General features: G+C 53.5%; 1 protein-coding gene across 1 annotated transcript in view; it reads right to left on the reverse strand.

Moving 5' to 3' along the window:
• Positions 1 to 20,941, reverse strand: part of ABCC1 (ATP binding cassette subfamily C member 1) — a 127,052-nt gene that overhangs the window by 15,309 nt on the left and 90,802 nt on the right. Inside the window, exons 16-21 of the mRNA XM_032326777.1 lie at positions 19,971 to 20,097; positions 16,854 to 17,030; positions 14,940 to 15,107; positions 13,229 to 13,412; positions 3,406 to 3,496; positions 1,299 to 1,434 (exon numbers count right to left, since the gene is read on the reverse strand). Coding sequence (XP_032182668.1) covers positions 1,299 to 1,434; positions 3,406 to 3,496; positions 13,229 to 13,412; positions 14,940 to 15,107; positions 16,854 to 17,030; positions 19,971 to 20,097 — 883 coding nt within the window. The remainder of the gene's footprint in view (positions 1 to 1,298; positions 1,435 to 3,405; positions 3,497 to 13,228; positions 13,413 to 14,939; positions 15,108 to 16,853; positions 17,031 to 19,970; positions 20,098 to 20,941) is intronic.

The raw sequence follows: 20,941 nt of genomic DNA on the forward strand, positions 1-20,941 counted from the left end.
ACTTGACAAAGTCAGCACGAGATAAAGTCAAGGTCTCTGCCCTTATGGAGCTCCCAGTCAAGTGGCAAGACAGGCTTTCGGCGACCAGATCGACGCATAATTACAGAGCAGGGCTGGCGCCATGCAGGATTCCACATACATCCAGGCAGATGCAAGAGAAGCATCCCGACCTCTCGCGTTCCTGCGCCACCTCTCAGGGGTGGCTTGTTTCTGTGTGTACTTATTCTTCTTTTAAATGTTCTATTCCCTATTTTTTTTTTAAACATACCACATGCATTTTTAAAAATAAACTTGGGATCATTACCATAAATGGAAAATTACTGACACGTGCCCAAAATAGAGGACTGTAAAACACATACAACAAAACAAGAGCTTGAAAGCAATTCTCCCAGTGACAGAGAGAAGCTGGCGATTTCTTAGCACTATGGACTTGAACACCGCGTCCCTCCAAGTTTGTGTGCTGGGACTCTAACCTCTGGTGTGATGTACGCAGAGGAGGGGCCGGTGGGAAGCGGTCAGATCGTGAGGATGGAGCCCTCACCGTGGGATTAGTGCCTTTAACAAAGAGGCTCTGGAGAGCTCCCTCACCCCTTCCCAACACTGAGGACACAGGCAGCAGACTGCGGTCCCTGAGCCTCCCTCGGAGCGAGCGCTCGCCGGGCGCCACAAGTGCTGGCCAGCCTCTAGGACGTGTGGGCAATAAAAGTGGGTTGCTCCTGAGTCACCTGGCCCATGGACTTCTGTTAGAGCAGCCCCAATGGACTGAGACACGCGAGAAAGATAAACGGGCACCAAACTCAGACTTTCTCACATTGGAATCGTTAGGGCTGCCAGAGAAACAGAAGCACACGAATCCCACCACACACATGTACGTGCACACACACACACACACACACACACACAGAGTCACATGAGGTGAAGTGACAGAGGTGTTATCTCACAGAGAACTTCATCTGATTTACAACTTCCTGCACCATGGGAAGGCGTGGTATAAAGCACCCGGGTTACCCAGAACCAACAGAGGCCCCCAGCTGCTCGGAGGAGATGGCGGTCAGTACGGCAGAGGCTCCAAACGCCAGCCCTGGAGTCAGACCGCCAGGGTTCCCATTCTAACTCTGCTGCCCCTTGACTGTGACCTTGGGCAAGTCATCTAGGCTCTGCCGCCTGTTTCCAGCACCGGAAAAGAGCACTTTCACAGGCTCGTGGAGAGACAAGATGCAACATCCACGAAGCATTCTGCAAGGACCTGGTGTGCAGTGACTTGAGCCACAGCCCTCTCCGGGGCAGCCGGCCCTCACCTTCCCTGTTTGCGCCTTGTCTGCCTCCACCAGCTTCCACGCGTCCTCTTTCTTGGCCCCGGCTTTCTGCAGCTCAGCCGTGCTGGTGTGGTGGTGGCTAACGTCCCTGCTGTAGGAGGAGGAGTTGCTGAGCTGTCTGGGGAAACCAAGGCACATGGGGTCATCAGCTTTATACAGATCAAGACACATTATCACAGATCACATGGCCCCAAGCTCTCTTTAGAGACCTCCTCAAGCCAGTCCATCCACCTGCGGATTTGTGACCCTGGCGAATGACACGGGTGGATGGGGGTGTGCTGTGTGCACACGTGTGGGCACACGTGTAGGAACACCCTCTCTCGGCCACAGCTCAGACCCACAAGGGCAAAGGGACGGGGTGTGACTTCCATCCTGCTTGCTAACGCTCCCTTGCGCCTTCTTGGTTTGCATGTGTCAATGAAGCAAGCTCGCAGGCTGGAGGCCCGGGATGCTGGGAACAGGGGGCTCCAGTTAGGAAGTGAAGATGGTAATACAAGCCCCAAGGAATGGAATCCTGCCAACAGCCGTGTAAGCTTCGAAGCGGATCCCTCCCCAGCCCTGTCTTCAGAGGAGGCCCCAGCCTGGCAGACACCTGCTGTGACTTGTGCAAGGCCCAGAGTGGAGAAGCCAGCTGAGCTGTGCCCAGACTTCCCAAGCCACAGACTTCAAAGTCATCTGTTACATAGCAACCGATATGCCCAGTGCTCCCTGTGCTTGTGCTCAGTCCACCCACGGTTCTCCCCAGCCAGCCTCCCACCGTCACCGCCCCTAGGTCCCAGGACCACTTGGAGGTGCTGTCTTGTCTCGGTTTTCCTAGCAAATTCTCAGAAGGCAGCAACCATGACTGATCCCACTGGCTGCCTGCCTGAACCCCGGCAGTGCTCCTGCACGCCCTGGGCGAGACCCTATTCTACGTGATTCACACACATACACCCAGCTCACCACCTTGACAGGTGCACCAACAGAGGGGGAGATATTTCCACCTATCCCATAGGATAAAAACCAGAGTCAGGGCGCCCCACCCTTGGTTTCAGCTGAGGTCATGATCTCCGGGTACTGAGGATCGAGCCCCACACTGGGCTCCGTGCTAAGTGCAAGGTTTGCTTGAGATTCTCTCCCTCTGCCCCTCCAAACTCTCTCCCTCTGCCCCACTAGCATTCTCTCTAATAAATAAAATCTTGAAAAAAAAAAAATCAGATTCTAGGAGGGTACCGTGGGCAGTGTTCTAAAGGGCAGAGCTGCTCACGCCAGTTTTGTCTGGGTTCGTCCCCAGCCTCATTTCTGTGAAACCTCCTGACGCCAGGGAAGTGACTGCAGGCAGCCCCAGCACAAGCAATAGTGTGAGTGCGCTTTACTGGGTACTGACATGCGCTATGCATGGAGGGCCTACCCCCAGCCCTCTGCGGTAGGCACACCACAGACCCTATCTGACAGGTAAGGAAACTGAGGCACAGAGCGGGTAAGCCACAAAGTCCACAGAAAGCTGCCCACTAAATCCTTAATAATCTAGCTGAGAGCAACCTCCTTTACAGCAGCAAAAGCACAGAACTTCGGAGCGCTGGCTCAGAGGCAGGGCTTGGGTTCAAGTCCAAGCTCAGCTTCCGTCTGGCTGTGTGACTCCCCATCAAGTGGGTAGACAGGAGTCACCACCTGCAGGTTCAAGAGACTGCACAGGGCTTGGCACCGTACCTGGCTCCGAAGGGTGCGTACAGCGTCATGGTCACTACTACTGTGACTATTCTGGTTCACATGCTGGCCCTAAAGGCCTGAACACTGCAGGCCCCTCTCAATGACTTGAGCAGAGACCCACCTCCTGCAGGGACCTTGAGCATCCCAAGTGCAGGCAGACGGTTACCTCCTGAGGCCTGTGTGAGCTGTGGCCCCCGAGGAGAGCAGTGTGGCCCCCTACCCTCCTTCAGGCCCCTGAAACATGAGGCTCCATAGCAATTTGGGGAAGGAGGCAGAAAACCTCCGTCTTCCAGGACCCCCGGGGAACTCAGGCATTCTTCAGTAGGTCACACAAGCAGGCAGGGGGCAGAAGCAGGGGCCTGCAGAGTCCACACCAACAGGTGTCCCTCTCCGCTCATACCTCTGCAGCTGTTTTCCTGCGACACCCGTCACCAGCGTGCCGTTCTCCATCTGCTTCCCCTCCTTCCCTGGACCGCTGACACTGGTCAACCCTGGCAGGAGAGAGGAAAGGGGGAAGTTGTGGTTTCCAGAGCTGGACGCCGAGACCACAGGCATTTAGGAAAACCTGTCACTTGGATGGGACGGGCAGATAACCTGGCCACCAGGAAGCTCAGGAAGCAAGACATGCTTGGCTGAGGCCACAGACAGGCTCCCGGCACGGGGGCAGGAGGCCTGTAGAGCCAGCTGGCTTCCGTGGGGGCAGAGACAGTGACTTGCAAGCATCCCGAGCGTCCCAGGAGCGTCGGATCCTGGGCCTGAGTACGTGGCTATCCCAGCGGCAGGCGACAGGTATAACACAGCTCGGCTGACAGCATCAGAGCCGCACAGAACTTAGTCCAAGGGGCCAGGATGCAAGGAGCCAGGTGGGGAAGAGCGCACAGCCGTCTGGTCCCCAAGCAACCCAAGCAAGGGTGATAGTCAAGCACCCCCCAGTTTTGACAAGGGCGTCAGCCAACAGGCGGGTCCCAGAGGGTACCCCGCCCTGCGCCGCAGTGCCAAGAGTTAACCCAGACCACGGGGAGGCCCAGAAGTCTGGGGCAGAGGTTACCTGGAGCACGGCCATTTCCCTCAACGACAGGTAGAGCCACCCTGAGGCACACCGGCCAGCCAGCGGCCCCAGTCCCAGGGATCACGCCCCCGTATCAGTGCTCATCCCCAGAACCTCACTGACAGTGGCTAACGCTGAATGAGCGGCGGCCCCGTGCTCTGCTGAAACACATCATCTCCCTTCATTATTCCAGCCACTCAGGGATGCGTCATCATTACCCCAGCCCGGCTCTGATCTCACACTGGGGCCAGGAGAGAGAAAGCCTGCAGCAGAGATGTGGCGTAGGGCTCCCCAGGGCTGGCCCGGAAGAGGAGGGGAGGGTGTGCAGGGGAGAAGTCCCAGAAGGGGACTACTATGCAGCTCTGGCAGTGACAGGGTCACTCTGGGAACACGCTGACAGAACACGAACTGATATCAAATGCATAAAGACAGGCTCTTTCGGATGACAGTCACGGAAGAATCAGAAGACAGACAGCGGGGCGGGGCACCATGGGGGGGTGCGATTGGGGGCGGGGCAACTCTGAACCGGTGATTTGCCATCTTGGTTGTGAACGACGCAGGCACCTGCGCACCCAGGGATGCCCCTGGCCCCGCTCTGGTTCCTGCCAGAGTCTGCGTGCAGGGAGGCCGGGCCCCCATGCAGAGTCAGAATGCAGTCAGGAATGGAGTGCTCTCTCCCCGTCTAGCTGTGTGTGGAAGGGAAGCAATAAACATCTCTGAGACTCAACTTCCACGTGTGCCTTCGAAGGGCAAGTGACCACAGCTGCTCCTTTTGTAGGTGGGGGGATGAGAGAGGCCACGTGTGGCGCTTGGGAAGGGACAGGCCACGGCAGGGCTTGGCGCTACTCGCCGTATTAAACACGTTCTACGGGTACTTCCGGCCTGTAGCCAAGATAGAAATTCATCGCTTCACACGTTTCTTTTTAACGGCAGCATCTTTTCTGCTTAAATTTAGAGAAATAGAGAACTAAACTTAACCAAAAAGAAGAATAACAACAAGCAGGTCTTTCGATGCAGAGTATGCAGTCCGGGCTCACTGCACTGGAGGCCCAGGCCTGGCCTTGACCAACTCTCTCTGTGCCCGGGCAGGGGTGCTTGAAAACATTCCCAGAGACCTAGCCCCATGGCAGGGGCTCCAGAGAGCTCCTTGCTCCCACCTGGCTATGCAGGCCAGCCTCTGTAAGCTGCAGGCTTCCCTTCTGCTCCTCACTCAGGATGAGCCATAAGGTCTGTGGGAGACCTCACGGGGGCCTCCCATAACCCCCTTTCCCCACCCAATTAGCCCACAGATTGATACACCTGTGGGGACAGCTGGAAAATTCTCCTCTGCAAGGGGAGGGACCAAGAATCCTAGAAGGCAATGGGAACATGGGTCGGTCTACCTCTCTGTCTGCCTTCTTTGCAAGGAATCAGCTCTTCCCTCTTCCTACAGTCTTGGCAGACCCAAGGTCAGCCCATCAGAGCCCCTTCCCCAGGACTATGAACCATCAGTGGCCCCGAGGACCGAAGACAGTTCTGGCTGATCTGTCCTAAAGGTGTCTGATTCCCAGAGTTCCCATTTCCTGAATCCTCCTTGTTCGGTCTGGCCTCTGATTTCTGAGTGATCTGCTTCCCCTTCCAGTAAATGCCCTTGTTGAAGAGGCAGGAGCCGGCTTCCGTGGCTTACAAAAGAGCCCTCTGACCCTCAGCTGCACGCTGCTGCGGCAGGCAGGAGGGATGGGTCCGCCCCGGCGGCTGGTTCATGCCCTTGCCTCACCAGAGGGAGCCGGGGCAGCCTTCCACAGTGAAACTCTGCTAGAAGACATCCCCCACCCCCGTCCCCCTGCGTGCCCACCGCCACCTGTAGTAATACCATCACGCACACATCGCCCTGTCCTACTTTGGTCTGCCGGGGTCCTGACCATGCCCAGGAGGTGACGGGGGATCGTGATGGTCACACGGCGGGCCATTCACTGTCCACCCACTATGTGCCAAGCATTCTGCAAAAAGGATCTCCACCAAGGCATGCTCATCATGGCCCTCTGACCTACAGAACAGTAACGCTTTGCCCAGGCCTCCCAGCTGAGGAACAAGAGATCTGGGGGTTCAGACCATCTCCCCAAGTGCCCATTGCAAAGCGTGGCACATAGTAGGTGCCCAGAAGTGCTGGATGAATGGAAGGGGACAGAAATACAGATGGTCAAGGGCCTCTTTCTGAGCACGCAGCACCAGGCCCGGTCTGCCCACATCCTCCTCCTGCAAGCACAGCTACTTGTAACCCCCAGGTCACTGACCTTCCCCTACCTCAACCACCACTTTGCCACCTGAGAATTCACGAGATCCAGGAAGTATTAAGAACCAAGCCAACACTCCCTCCTGGAACCTCCATTTAAATGCCCAGAGGGGATGGATGGAGGTCCTCTCCTAAGGCTGAAAAGCAGAGATGGTCAAGGCACCTGCCACCCTCAGTATCCCCATCCCACACATACTGGGATGGTCCCAACAAGCACACTGCACGGGGCCAGCTCTTTCGCTAAAGATGATAAATGTGTTTAGACATAAAAAGATCTAGAAAAAGGTAGGCCAACCCTCAGACTCTACACCTGGTTTCACAGCAGCAGAAGGAAAAGAGTCAAGAGCTACAGCCGGGCAGGGCAGGTGTGGCGGCTGGGAGACAAGACAGCACAGGCCTTGGCTCTGGCTCACAACCTTCAGATCTTTGATGACAGATGCTGCTTATGAGCAGGGCCTGGGCTGTACACTGCCTTCGGAGCCAGACGCACATGGAGCCAAGAAAAGGGGAAGAGAAGGTGGTTTGGCACAGATGTTATCTTGGGCCCTCCCAGGCTGGGACGAGAATGCCTTCTCAGGGTTCTCACAGCCCCCCAGGCTTGCTTCCATCACTACATTGAGCACCACCACACCCTTGGTTATTTGGCATATGTCTCCCCCAATAGAGGGGAGACACCCTCAAGACTGTGAGCTCTTGAGAACAGAGTAGGTCTTACCCACTACTTTATTCTCAGCTCCAGACACATCAGATGGCCATGTGTGGTTGCACAGGATGTTCACTGTACAATCCAAGGGGAACCCTTTCACTCAGTGGCTCAAGTATCAGGTTCCCCATGGCACACAGCAGGCACTCTGCATAAACCTGATATGCACATGGACAGACTAACAAATGAATGGCCAAGTGAACAAGCAGAGCTGATCTTCCAGTGCTACAATGGGCACCCCACGGGCCACCATGATGCCATCATAAGCCCAGGTCCACAAAGCTGGTTTCTAAACCAGCCCTGGAGAAATGGTAATATCAGTGCATATTTTCTTCCAACCTGAGTATTTACACAGTTGTGTTAATGTCCAAAGCTTACATAGGACATGCCTTAAGTAATCAAGGCATAATGTACTCGTTTGTTTATTATCACACATTATACTGAGCATCTACTATGTGCCAGGCACTCTTCTCTGGTCGTGGGGATATAGAGGTAACCAAAAACCCCTCTTGGAGCTTAAACTTCAAGGGAGAGAAAGAGAGAGAGAACACACAAAAGAACAGATCCACAATTAGCTGTCAGGCAATGTTCAGAGCTACAAAGAAAACTAAAGCAGAGGAAGGAGGAATTGAAGGGAGCAGGGGCTGAGGGATGGTAGACAATAGTTAAGTTTTTGTTTTTGTTTTTGTTTTAAAGCAAAGGCCCAAAACTTGTCATCTAATAAATGTTTCTTGAGTGCTTCCAGGAACCAGGTGTGAGGCTGTCATGCTGAGAAGCCTGGCACTGTCCCTGCTCTTGAACCTAGTAAGTACCACTCCCGGGTCTCCATGTCTAGTCACTTTGAGAAAGCCAGCACCTCAGAGCTCGCTGTTTATTCTCAAGAAGGTTCTGGAACTCTGCTTGGGCATGGGCCAGCAGGCCAGCCTCCCTCGAGGGAAGACTCCAAGTCACCGCTTTACAGTCAACGCTTCGTTTTTGACCAAAAACGGAATTGACCGGCTGCATCACCCAGCCCGATCCACCCGCGTCGGCCCAGAAAGTTCTCCATGCTCAAGCGGAAGAAATACGGCCACTGAGGACAGCCTAAAGGAATGTGCTGTGTGGACGAAGGACTCTCCGCAGCTGTTCGGTGTTTATGACAGATCCCGGTAATGGGGGGAGCTGCTGACGACCCACTGGTCAGAAAAGCAAGCAGGACTGACGGCTGAGAGTGCAGCAGGATGCTGGTCCTCTCAGGAGGGAGGCCGAGGCGGGACGGACACTGACAGCCCCTCCTGCGGGTGGGCCAGGGGACGGACAGCCTTCTTCCTGGTTCTCTGCATTGTTCTGCAGTTTCTAACTGTCTAAAGCGAGCACGGGCTGATTTTATGATCAGTAAAAAAAGAAAAAAAAATCTTTCAGCAAAGATCTGAAAGACAGAGTAAATCAGTCACGAACTTGAGGGAGGAATCGAGCACGGGTCTGAGAAGTGGGCACACTGGGCGCCTGGGTGGCTCAGTGGGTTGAGCCGCTGCCTTCGGCTCGGGTCGTGGTCTCAGAGTCCTGAGATCGAGTCCCGCATCGGGCTCTCTGCTCAGCAGGGAGCCTGCTTCCTCCTCTCTCTCTCTCTGCCTGCCTCTCTGCCTACTTGTGATCTCTCTCTGTCAAATAAATAAATAAAATCTTTAAAAAAAATTAAAAAATAAAATAATCTAGAAGTGGGCACACTGTCAGAGTAACAGTCCTTCTCCCCAGACCACAGGGAAGCACCGGGACACCGCGAGGCCAGGGCATGGCAGCGTTCTCAGCCTCAGCACTACAGATGCTCTGTTTTCTGGTGGGGGCGGGGAGTGGGTGCTGTGCATGGTAGGCTACTTAGCAGCATCTCTGGTCTCTACCCTCTACGTGCCAGCAGTCCATCCCCTCCCCCTACAGTGGTCACAACCAAAAATGTCTCCAGACATTGCCATGTGTCCCAGGAGGCAAAAATGTACCCCGATTAAAACCACTGCTCCAGACTTTAGGTTCCTAATAAAGCAACCAGAGTAAACAGAAATAAATGTTCTTCACCTTCCGAGTACAAAGGATAATGAGTCAATATGTAACACTCTTTGTCACCTGGGGGCAAAAAAACAGGGAGACAAAAAGAAAAAAAAAAAAAAGTTTCTGACCCATCAGTGTAAAAAGTGCACCTGGGGAGGGGTCAGTATCTCCCCATCCTAGGCTGATTTCCTGGTACGTCTGCTCTCCCCTACCTGGGTGGGGAAACAGTCCCCCCAAACCAAACACTCTCCCCCCTCAGCCTGGGTGTTCTAAAAGAGACCTGATTAATCCAACAAGGAAAAAAAAAAAAGTTTCCCTTTAAGAGAAGCCAAAAATGTGGTTCCAACAAATCCAAGGTCGTCGGCTCTTGGGAGTCAGTCCGCTGCAGTGGAACAAGAGTGGACCCTGATGCCGTATCGGGGGGGCCTCACGAGAGAGCAGGAGGGAGAAGGGGCTGCCCAGTCTGGGTTCAGACCCACAGGCCTCATGAGGGCTCATGTGCAAGGCTGTGTGTGGCTGGATGGGAAAACGACCCCATGGCAGTGCGAGGGTGGTGGCTAGCATTTTCGTTGCCAAATTAAGTGCTGATGTGGCCAAAGGGAAAAAAAAAGGGGGGGGGAGGAAAAGGCACTGGCAGCAGTCTGTGGTTCTGCACCAATTGCTTCGGGTCTGTTGGCAACGACAGAGGAAGGAAGGGAGAGAAATAATCTGTGGTGAGCAGGGTTTAAGGACACTCCCTGGGCGCCAGGCTAGAAGGGAGACGGACCATGCATTCTGGGAGGAAGATTCAGCCAAACGCAGACATATCGCTTGAGAAAGCACCCAGGGTCATTTTTACCCAACCGAAGCAAGTCTGTAAGATACAGTGCTCCTGAGGTTGCCCTCCCCAGCACGACCTCGGCTTGACCATCAGAAGGCACCAACTCCGCCGCAGGAAGGAAGGAGGTTAAGACTTAAGGCAGAACTCCCCAGGCACGAAAGCACAGACATGCAGGAACTCATTCCGATCAGGAATGAAAAGCCAAAGAAACTTCTTGCTTCACGCTGGCAAAAAGAGATGCTTTGCTTTTAAGACCACTAGCGTTCATGGCAGCACAATTTGTACCAGCCACAACTGGAAACGACTCGAACAGTCACCAACCAATGAGTGAAAGAACAAAACGAGACGCGGTGGGCCCCCCCAGGAACAGAACGACATGAGACACAGACACGCTACCTCACAGGTGAGCCACGAGAACCTCACCCGGAGGGAAGGCAGGCACAGAGCACCGCACGGTCTAGAAGTCCATTTATATGAAATGTCCAGAACAGACAGATCTTGGGAGAGATGTGGGGGGGGGGGCAGGAGAGAATGTGCAGGGATGGCTAACGGCTACGAGGTTCCCCGGAGGAGCGTCGAGAATGTTCTGAAGGTGATTCAGGTGATGTTGTACGACACTGAACACACCAAAAATCACACAACACTTTAAGTATGTGGATTGTGTGTTCTGTGACCTCTATCTCAATGAGGCACTCAGTACAAACCACTAGGACCCCCGCAGCAAACCAGAGCAGAGGAATGAATGAAGCCCCCACCCCACCCCGGGCAGACACGGAGACCACTGAAAGAAGCAGCAGAAGACCGAAGCTTAGACGCCAGACTTGAGGTCCCGACCCCACCAGCAGCCACCGTGCATCCTTGGACAAACTGCTCCCTGTCTCTGATGTTCAGCAGCTTCTCACTGCCTGGAGACCAAAATCCAAACACCTCACCCTGAAGGCCCGCCTCCCCCCGCACCCAGTCCCCTGCCCACCGTGGTCTGGCCACACTGGCCTCTTTTTCTTTCCTTCAACAAACTGACCTCACACCAGGCCTGAGGCCTGTTCACCTGCTGTTCCCGATGTCAGAACACTGTTCCCCAGATGTTCTCCTTGCTGGCTCTCTTCGAGGCCACTGTCCCCGCCTTAGAAAGGGCTTCAATGACCAGCCCCCTGGGCTGCCTTGTGCCAACCCCTCAGACCCCAGCTCATCATCCGCAGGTTTTTCTTTACGGCACTTCACGCTCTGTGAAAGTGCTTCCGTGGTTCATTTGTCCTTCTCTCCCACCAGATTCTAAGCTCCGTGAGGACAGGGATTTGTCTAGATGTTGTTCACTTCTGTCTCCCTGAAACTATCACAGGCTGGACTGCACCCCTGTCCCAAATTCCTATGTGGAAGCCTGAAGTGCCCAGGACCTCGGAACGTGATTGTATTTGGAAACAGGTTATTTGCAGGTGTAATTAGTTGAAAGGAGATCATGGGGGGAGGGGCTAATCCCACTTAACTGGCGTCATGAGGGAAAGGGGACATTCAGAGACAGACTCCCGCACAGGGAACACTGTGTGCAGACGAAGCAGATACTGGGGGTGAGGCCTCCTCAAGCCAGCGAAGGCGAGAGACTGCCCACAGGCTCGCAGAAGCCGGGGGAGGGGCGTGGAACGGACCCTCCCTCCGAGCCTCAGAAAGAACCAATCCTGCCAACACCCAGGTCTTGGGCTTCCAGCCTCCAGGACTGTGGGAGATTACATTTCTGTTGTGTGAGACACACCGTCTGTGCTACGTTGTCACAGCAGCCCTAGGCAAAGAACACAAGCATTTGACACACAGTGACTATACTGATGAACCATAAATGGCTCTTTCTCAGCAACCAGGCCCATTCAGAGAGACGGGAACCTGGCTGTCCCTGGCAGAGAAGGGACCAGCTTCCCTAAGCCTTAGCTTCCTCACCAGGGAGCTGGGAATAACAATTCTACTCCTTCCTGAGTTGCTCAAAGGCATCAAGGAGATAACTCTTGCAGAGAACAGGAGCCCCGGTTAGCCCTCAGCAAGCATCCCATCACAGATATTTCCAGAACACCAGCAGCCCTGCCCCTGGGGACAGTCGCAGGCCTGCCTGGGGATGGAGTATGAAAGGAACGTGCCCCGGAGGCTCGGGGAGTCTGTGATGAGCTCCGGGAAGCGGGAGGTCAGGGCAGGACCCGTGACCTCTCTCAGTGACAACTGAAGGCAAAGTAGAAAAGGTGTCAGATGACCTCCCCCCTTTCTGTGGGGTCAGAGCTCCAAGAAGAAAGGAGGAGCCTCCAGTCTGACAGAGGAACACACAGGGCAGCCTAAAGGTTGCAAACCAAGCCCCTGAATTTTAATCAAACTGAGAAGAGAGAAAAGATTCTTAGAAGTCTCACCACAGGGACGCCTGAGTGGCTCAGTTGGTTAAGCAGCTGCCTTCGGCTCAGGTCATGATCCCAGCGTCCTGGGATCGAGTCCCACATCGGGCTCCTTGCTCAGCAGGGAGCCTGCTTCTCCCTCTGCCTCTGCCTGCCATTCTGTCTGCCTGTGCTCGCTCTCTCCCATCTCTCTCTCTGATAAATAAATAAAATCTTTTAAAAAAAAAAAAAAAAAAGAAGTCTCACCACAGAAGCCTCCGCATGAGGACAGGGCGAGGCCCCGGCTTTCCGAGCGCTGGCTCTGGAGAGCACAGGAGGTGAGGCTGAGGGTGGGCAGGTCTGCGGTGACCTGGCCGGTGCCACGTGCCAGGGGGTGGGGGGGAGTGAATGATGGGCACTCCTCCCAGGAGAATCATGACAGCAGTTGTCGTGCATAGAACATTCTGTGCCGGGCACCATGCCCAAGGCTCAATGGAAGACATCGAGCACATTAACTCTCCACCAACACTAGGAGGTTGCCCTGTTATTATGCTGCTTTATCAGTGAGGAAACTGAGGCTCAGAAGGGTCTGGAGGACCCTGGTAAAAGGAGCAACAGGACTCAAATCCAGTCTCACCGACTGCCAGGCCACACACGCGTTCAGGCACCACGTGTCCCCCGGCCCCAGCGTCTGTTCTGAATGCCATACATGTCACCGCTTCCCACAGCCTCTTGGGAGCCAGGAGGACTGTAATTCTCACTGTCCCCATTCCCGCCACGAGAACCCTGAAGCTCAGCTGCCCCAAAGCCACCTTGCAGCGAAGGATGAGGACCCGGGCCCAGGTCCGCTGCCGCAGCCATAGGGCACTGGAACCCCCTCTCTCAAGTCAGCCCCGAGAGCCGAAAGATGATCCTTCCTCAGAGCTCCTGAAGGGGCTGGCGAGGCCAGCTGGAGGGGGGACTGGGGGAACCTCCGGGAGGCAGTGGGGGGCCCGGCGAGGCACCCCGCGTCCTACCTTCATCCTGATCAGCCTGCTCCTGCTCGCTGCTGGCGTACGTGCGCAGGAACTCGGCGAAGGCGCCGTCCCGGGCCAGCAGCTCCTGGTAGGAGCCCATCTCTGAGATCTTGCCGCTGGTCATGACGATGATGATATCCACCTGGGGCAGGTAGCTGATGCTGTGCGTGACCAGGAGCCGTGTCTGCAGGCAGAGCGGGGACCGGCGGGGGTCAGCACCTGGGCACAACAGGCATCCCCTCAACACCTCACTGGCCCAGCTTGAGTCTGAGCGCCTGGGGCGCCCCGATCTGTGGGTGCCTTCATTCAACCCATGCCTGCCAGGAAATGGGGGGCAGTGGGGAGGGAAAACGGGCCCCGGGCCTCGCACTCCACGGTCAGGGGGAGAAAGGATGGAGAGATGTTTGACAAAGTGGGTGCTGGGTGTTGCACGAAGCAAAGGGGACGGGCCGAGGGCTGGGGTTGCAATTTTAACAAGGGTGATGGAGAAGCTGATCTGTGGATGACAATTTGAAGGATGAGGGGAAGGCACAGTGGATGGATAAAAGAACGAAGCCGATACAAAACAATTCACATGCAATGGCTTGTTTAAAGGAAGCACCCCCCAAAAAAGACGCTACAAAATTTGTACATGCATGTGTATTTTATCCAATTAAGTCAAGGTTGGGAAGGACACTCAGCAAACTGCATGAATTGACCAACTTTTCCTTAAAGAGCCAAATGGTAAATAATGTAAAAATTACATTTATACAGAATTTTGGGGTGAATATGGGAATGCTTACAATAGGTTAAGCAGCACGTTGCTTACTATGTATATATGCATGATACGAAACCTTAGACTTGAGGGCGCCTGGGTGGCTCAGTCATTAAGCGTCTGCTTTTGGCTCAGGTCAATATCCCAGGGTTCTGGGATTGAGCCCCACATCCGGCTCCCTGCTCAACAGGAGACCTGCTTTTCCCTGTCCTGTTTCCCCTGCTTGTGCTCCCTCCTCTCTTGCTGTGTCAAATAAATATATAAAATCTTAACAAAAAAAAGTTAAAAAACAAACAAACAAAAAAAAACAAACCTTCTAAGACTTGAAAGAAAGAAAATCTCTATGAGCACAATCCCAATTGTGCACAATTGCTTGTGTGTTTCTTTTTCTCGTATTTTTCTGAATCTCATCTGTTTTCCCCAAGGGCATGTGTGTTCTTTCTTTCTCCAGAAGCGGGAAGGGGGGAAAAAAAAAAAAAGAACCAGTGCTCCCTCCCAACCACCCTGTAATTCCCCTAAAAACAATCATCATCATTAAGAGAAAATCCATTTCCTGTCACATTACAGTGCTAAAGCAGTTTTTGTGCCCCCAACTTCTGTCCGTCAGCCCACCGCCACCTCAGCAGGGAAGGGGGTGCTGCCTGCTCAGTCAGAGGGGAAGGGACTTCCCTCTGTGAGGCCAGCCCTGTAATTAAATCAGGAAGAGGGGCCTCTGTTGGCCACATGGAGACAAGGACCGCAAGTCAGTGTCAAGGACATCCCGTTACAAAGACAAAGCAAGGAGGCTGTCCTGGGAAGGTATCCAAGGGAAGCATGAGAAATGTGTTCTTAAGTCCAATTTATAAAAAAGAAAATCCTGGAAAGTGGGAAGTGCATGATTCCCCAAGGGGAAACATTCTGACTTAAGTGAAGATGTGAGACAGCCAGATACCCGAGCCCTGCCCCATCAGCAGATACCTTGTTCCTCAGCATCCCCTTAGGACCAATCACGTTTTCAAATATGTGTTTTCCCACGTGAGCATCCACTGCTGACAGGGGGTCGTCAAAGAGGTAGATATCGGAGTCACAGTACACGGCCCGGGCCAGGCTCACTCGCTGTTTCTGGCCCCCAGATAGGTTCACACCCTGTGGAGAAACACAGCAGAAGAGTGGGGTTCCCGGGGAGCCTTGAAACCTGCAGGCGGGGAACCCCACTCAGGACGCAGCAGACCCGGGCCGGTGACCCTGCAACACAACACTGCCTGCTCTCGCTGGAGCTCAAGGCCACAGCATGAGACTGTATCTACATGACCTGGGCACAAGGACTGCCGTGGGGTCTAGCCTCTACGAGCTGCTGAGCAGACACCCAGCACAGAGTGGCAATTCAGCAAAGGCTGGCTGGTGGCCACAAACGATGGGGGGCTACAAGCAAGGCACCAGGAGATGCGGTACTGACCCTATTGCCACTGCAGCTATTAGAGTTAATAGTGGACACTTCTGTGAGATTGCTCTGATCTATCACTCACTGGAAACCACACAGAACTGAGGCCAGCTGCACTCTGGGGGTGCCAAAACCCAGCCCCACTCTCCAGGAGGAAAGGCACTGCTTTCAAGTTCACACGGGAGCACTCCACAGAGCACAGAGCAGCAGTCCCAGACCGCTCTCTGGCAACAGCCTACCAAATGTTACTTCCGGATGTGGCTGGGAAATCAAAGGGACACCCCCCAGCCCCCGCCAACCAGTTAACTGCCCAGTCTCTTCTGAGAGATGCCCGCCCTCCCCAGGCACTGAGCTGGGGTCCTGGCAGCCAGGGTTCTCCTGGATTGCCTCTCTGGCCACAGCTCTTTGGCCCAGGGGTAGACACCAGACCCAATCATATTCTCTCACTCTGTATTTTGGTACTGGGACCCAGGCAGGGAGAGTCAGAAGTCTCCAAGGGACAGAAGACGACACTTGGGTTAAAACAACGACTAGCCCAGCTTCCTCTGCTAACTGCAAACCCAAAGAGTCCTGCTAACAGTTGTTTTTTCTTTCCAAGGAGCTGTAGATTTCCCTCAAATAAAAGAAATCATTTAGCAACTAAGGAAGCTGGCGGAGTCACCCTCTTATAACTAACTAAGGAGTCAGGAAAGCTCCTTGGTGCTGCTGTGGCACATCTGTACTCCTCAAGCATACCAGATAACCACCGGAGTGCTGGAACAGGCTTGCTGGGTGAGGAAAAGCCTGTGTAAAGGCCCTGAGGTGGGAAGGGCCTCAGACAGGTCACTCAGCCCTTCTATGCCTCTTCCTCCTTACCCATGAATTGGAAGTAACAGTAAATCCCATCTCATGGGCTTGCTATAGAGAGAGAATGCATATGAAATGTTTACCACAGGACGTAGCACACAGTAAATGCTGAATATTAGCTATTATATCATTATTTTTACTACTACCCTTATTTTGTAGGGGACGGTGGCCCTCTGAATCACTGATACCCCTCCCGCTTGTAAAGTGCCCTCTGTCATGTGACTCTGCGGTCACGTGACTGCTAAGGTAGCGTGCACTTCAAGGTCTCTTATCTTTCAGTTCAATCAGGTGAAAACAACCATGTTTTACAGGACACTGTGGGGAGGATGCAGTTTGGGTTTTGTTGTTGTTGTTTTGGGCTTCTGCAGTCGCCATGAGAAGAGCTTCCCCCTGCAGGAAGACGTGTGGGGCAGACCCCAGCCAAGCCCACGGTCTGGAACCCGGCTCAGTGGACCTGCACTGTGGAGCGGAGCTGTCCAGCTGAGCCCAGCGTGGATCAGCCACCCTCGGTCAACTCGCATGCCCACAAATGGAAGAGTAAGGACTTAACATCAGCCCCTAAAATTGTGCGGCTGCTACAGGGGTCCTGCTGCAGCCGTACTGACCTTCTCACCAATCTCTGTCCGGTCCCCGCTGGGCAGGATTTCCAGATCTGGGAGGAGGGCGCAGGCTTCAATGACAGCCTTGTAATACTGTTCCTGTAGCTGGCGGCCGAAAAGGATGTTTTCTCGGACAGAATCATTCTGAATCCAGGCCTGCTGGGGGACGTAGGCCACTGAGCCCTAGGAAGCACAGACAGAAGGCAGCAAACAGACAGACAGCCTTGGTTAATAAGACGGCAGTCAGCCAGCCCACCCACCAGGGGGGCCCTACTTCCCAAGATACTTTCATCACACCCACTGTTTCAGGAGAGAGTAAACAGAGTCACGACAGCCTTGGATGCCAGAGCTGGGATCAGACCCCAAGCTAGGTCAGACACAGACTCTAGGATCAGGAATTCAAGAGTGCAAATCCACATTGGTGAGGTCACTGTTTTACGTTTACTAAGTATTTCCCTGAGTGCCTCCAGCAGCAAACAAAACTCCTGCTTCTCAAGAATAAGAAGTTCCTGACATGATTACAAAACAAGACCATTTTTTTTTTAAGGATTTTATTTATTTATTTGACAGACAGAGGTCACAAGTAGGCAGAGAGGCAGAGAGAGAGAGGAGAAAGCAGGCTCCCCGCTGAGCAGAGAGCCCGATGTGGGGATCGATCCCAGGACCCTGGGATCATGACCTGAGCTGAAGGCAGAGGCTTTAACACACTGAGCCACCCAGGCACCTCAAAACAAGACCATATGATTACAGTTACGCTAAATGCTAAGAGAGGAAAATGCAGGAGTCCTTCAAGAATTTCTTTAAAAAGGGAGACCTAGTTTCCGTCATCAGGGAAGAATTCCTTGGGGGAATTCCCCAATGACATGTAGGCAAGGACTTCAGTATCAAAATCGTCTGTTTCAGGGGCACCTGGGTGGCTCAGTGGGTTAAAGCCTCTGCCTTCAGCTCAGGTCATGATCCCAGGGTCATGGGATGGAGCCCCGCATCGGTGACTCCCCGCATGCTGACTCCTCTCTCTCTGCCTGCCTCTCTGCCTACTTGTGATCTCTGTCTGTCAAATAAATAAATAAATAAATAAATCTTAAAAAAAAAAAAATCGTCTGTTTCAAAGTGTAGTGTTCATTCCCACGTGATCAACTGCAAAGACTGTCATGAGAGCGAGGGCCAGGGGAAGGCGTCTGCTTCATGTATTTCAGGAAGGAAGTTTTAAATGAGGATGGACAGGTGAGGATACGCTGGTGTGACAAACACGAGGCAGAAGAGCAACCCGTCAGATGGAGCAGCACGGGCAGAAAGAAGAACCTGGCGCGTCCCAGGACCAGGAAGGCCAGTGTGACTGGAACGTGGTGGGAGGAGCGAGCAGGAGACCGGGGGTCCGGTCGCACCGGGCTAGGGGTCCTGGTGAGGAGCACGGGATTTACTGGGAGGGAAAGAGGAACAAGCGAAGATTCTTACCTAAGGGAATTCTAGGGGGACAAGATTGGGAGTGGGACCCAGAGGTCCCTAACTTCAATCTTCATTCTCAAATAACTGAACTGCTGACTCTAATACCATCACTTACATGAGGCCAAAAGGTCACAAAGCCTCACCACAGAGCCCAGATCATTCAGACGTGGTGTGCACACGCCCCACCCAATAAAAATATTTGGAAAAAATCAGTATTTCAAGCACATTTCTAGAACGCTCCTTTGCACGGCAAAACAACCAGTTAGAAATCTGTCAGCCCATCACACCAAATCCTCAGTGAACCCTCCTTCAACTTTTAGATCCAGCATTTTTGTATTTAAAGGTTTTTGACTTTAAAACAGCAGTTCTCAACTGGGGGCAATTCTGCTCTCCAGGGGACGTCTGACGTCTAGACTCTCTTGGTTGTCACAACTGGAGGCTGTTACCAGCATCTAGTGGGTAGAGGTCAGAGATGCTCTAAACATCCTACAAAGAACAGCACAGCCCCCCAGCGCAGAAAACCATCCAGCCTGCAAGGTCAACAGTGCTGTGTGGGTAGAAACTCATTAACGAAACACCACAATGTGGATGGTTCGGAGTTTTCTTCAGTCAAGTGAAGTCTCACTGTTCGTTAATCTCATTTGAGTAACGTGTACTTGAAAACAGTGATGGCACATTTCTTAAAATAACAGCTAAATGTCACCAGTTTCGATCCAACAATTATTAACGTGTACTTCTCTACTAACGCATGCCAGGCTAAAGGGCCTCATGCAAACAAAGAAAGGATTTTGCTCTGAAATAAGAACTCCATAAACCAGCATTCCAAAGAGCAGATTCTGGGAGGCATTATTTCTGGGGAGGCAAACAGCTGTTGAACAGATGAGGAAGAGTGCGGGCAAATACCTCCGGGACACACTGGGTTAACCGAAGTTAAGTAAGTTTTCCTCTCCTTGCGGGACTTCTCAGAGCCTTTACTTTATGAATGTTTGAGTCTCTGAGAGGGAGGCAGTATCTCCCAAGCTTGTGGGAGCCCAGAACTGTCTATTACCCAAACTGCAAGGTGACTTTGCTGTAGACTACGCTCCAGGAAAGGCTGGATCAATAAAACTTGGAGGCAAGCTTTCTATACCAGTGAACTCCTCCGTGGGGAATAAGCCTCATGCATAAAACAAGGCTCTTGATTGCCAAAGAGACTCATCTGTTCACTAAAGCAGCCTTTCAAACTGTCCCAAAGACACAAAACATTTTAAGTTTTGCTACATTTATAAAACACAGATACAAAAAGAGATCCATGCACAGGAAGAACAAGCCAGAAAGACTCACACTTTAAGAGAGACCACGAGATGCACACTGAGTGCCACAGATGGGGAGAGAACGAGTGGCCACGAGTGGGCCAGGGAGCATCCGTGTATTTTTACTCAGTGTTTACTGAGCGCCTACTACTTGCTGCGCACTAGTCTCGATACCGGGATGCAGCAGCAAATTAGTGGCATCAACTCGCGCCTTCCAAGGGGCCACAGAGAAGAGCAGAGAGAATGGGAGAGACAGAGGGAGCTCCTTGCTGCCCTCACTTCCTGAACAAGGCCCGTCATGAAACAAAACCCAGCACCCCGCTCACCCTTCCCCTCAGGCCCGCAGCGCCCCCGCGGCCCCCCATCCACCCAGTCTTCGTCCTACCTTGACAGCCACGCATCCCTCCACCTTGTCCATCTCGGCCAGCAGTGCTGAGAGCAGAGACGATTTTCCACAGCCCACCTGGCCCACCACAGCCACCAAGGAACCTTCCGGAATGGAGAAGGTGATGCTGAAATGACACAAAGGCTCTGCCTCAGCCTCGCTCTCACCTGAACAGGTGGCGGCCCAGCACAGCTGGATGTACCCTGAGCGGAGAGAGGCAGAAGGCAGGGCTGTCACGAGCCCTGTAAGTCTGGAAATTACTCCCGCCATTTCCCCTGCTAAGCTAAACTCAGTGACCAGTCTCAGTGGGCCGAGGTGTGAGAGGCTCCAGACAGCTGCTGGGATCCAGATGTGTCTCAGAGAAGCAGAGGCAGCGGGAGACACCTGGGGTCGGGGCATCAGGTCACAATAAGGGAGCCAATGCAGGTGCCCAGAGGGATAGACACCTCACTCAGTGTGAACTCTGAAAAGCAAGCAGCACCAGACACGGAAACCTGTGAACAACTAGGAGAGAAGGCCTGAAGGTGTGAGAGAACAGGTGTGGTCAGGGACCCACATGCCCACCACATAGGACGAGGCAGTGGGGAGCAGGGCTGGTGTTCTGAAGAGGTGGCAGGGGGCAGCCACACCTGAAGACGTCACAGTTCGCGGTGCTAAGACACTCACACCTCGTGGATGGGACTCGGGGTCTGAAGCCTTAGGCCCTGACGAAGATGACGGAGTGTGAGAAATGGGTCTCTAGAGAAATCACCCCCTCAAAGACGGCAGTGCCAAGTACAGTAAGCTCAACGCTCCGCCAGCAAGACTGCCTGTCCGGGGCCGTCGCTTGCTGCCAAGTTGGGGCTAATTCCACGCACCCAGGGAGGGGCAGGCACCCCGAGCCCAAGGCCTCTTTGGGTTTCCTTCCTTTGGCTATGCTTTACAATGGACGCTACTATGATTCAACCTCTTAGTGGAAATGCTGTTACGTT

Source organism: Mustela erminea, chromosome 20 (genome assembly GCF_009829155.1).
Source record: "Mustela erminea isolate mMusErm1 chromosome 20, mMusErm1.Pri, whole genome shotgun sequence".
In the NCBI taxonomy this organism is placed as follows: Eukaryota; Metazoa; Chordata; class Mammalia; order Carnivora; family Mustelidae; genus Mustela; species Mustela erminea.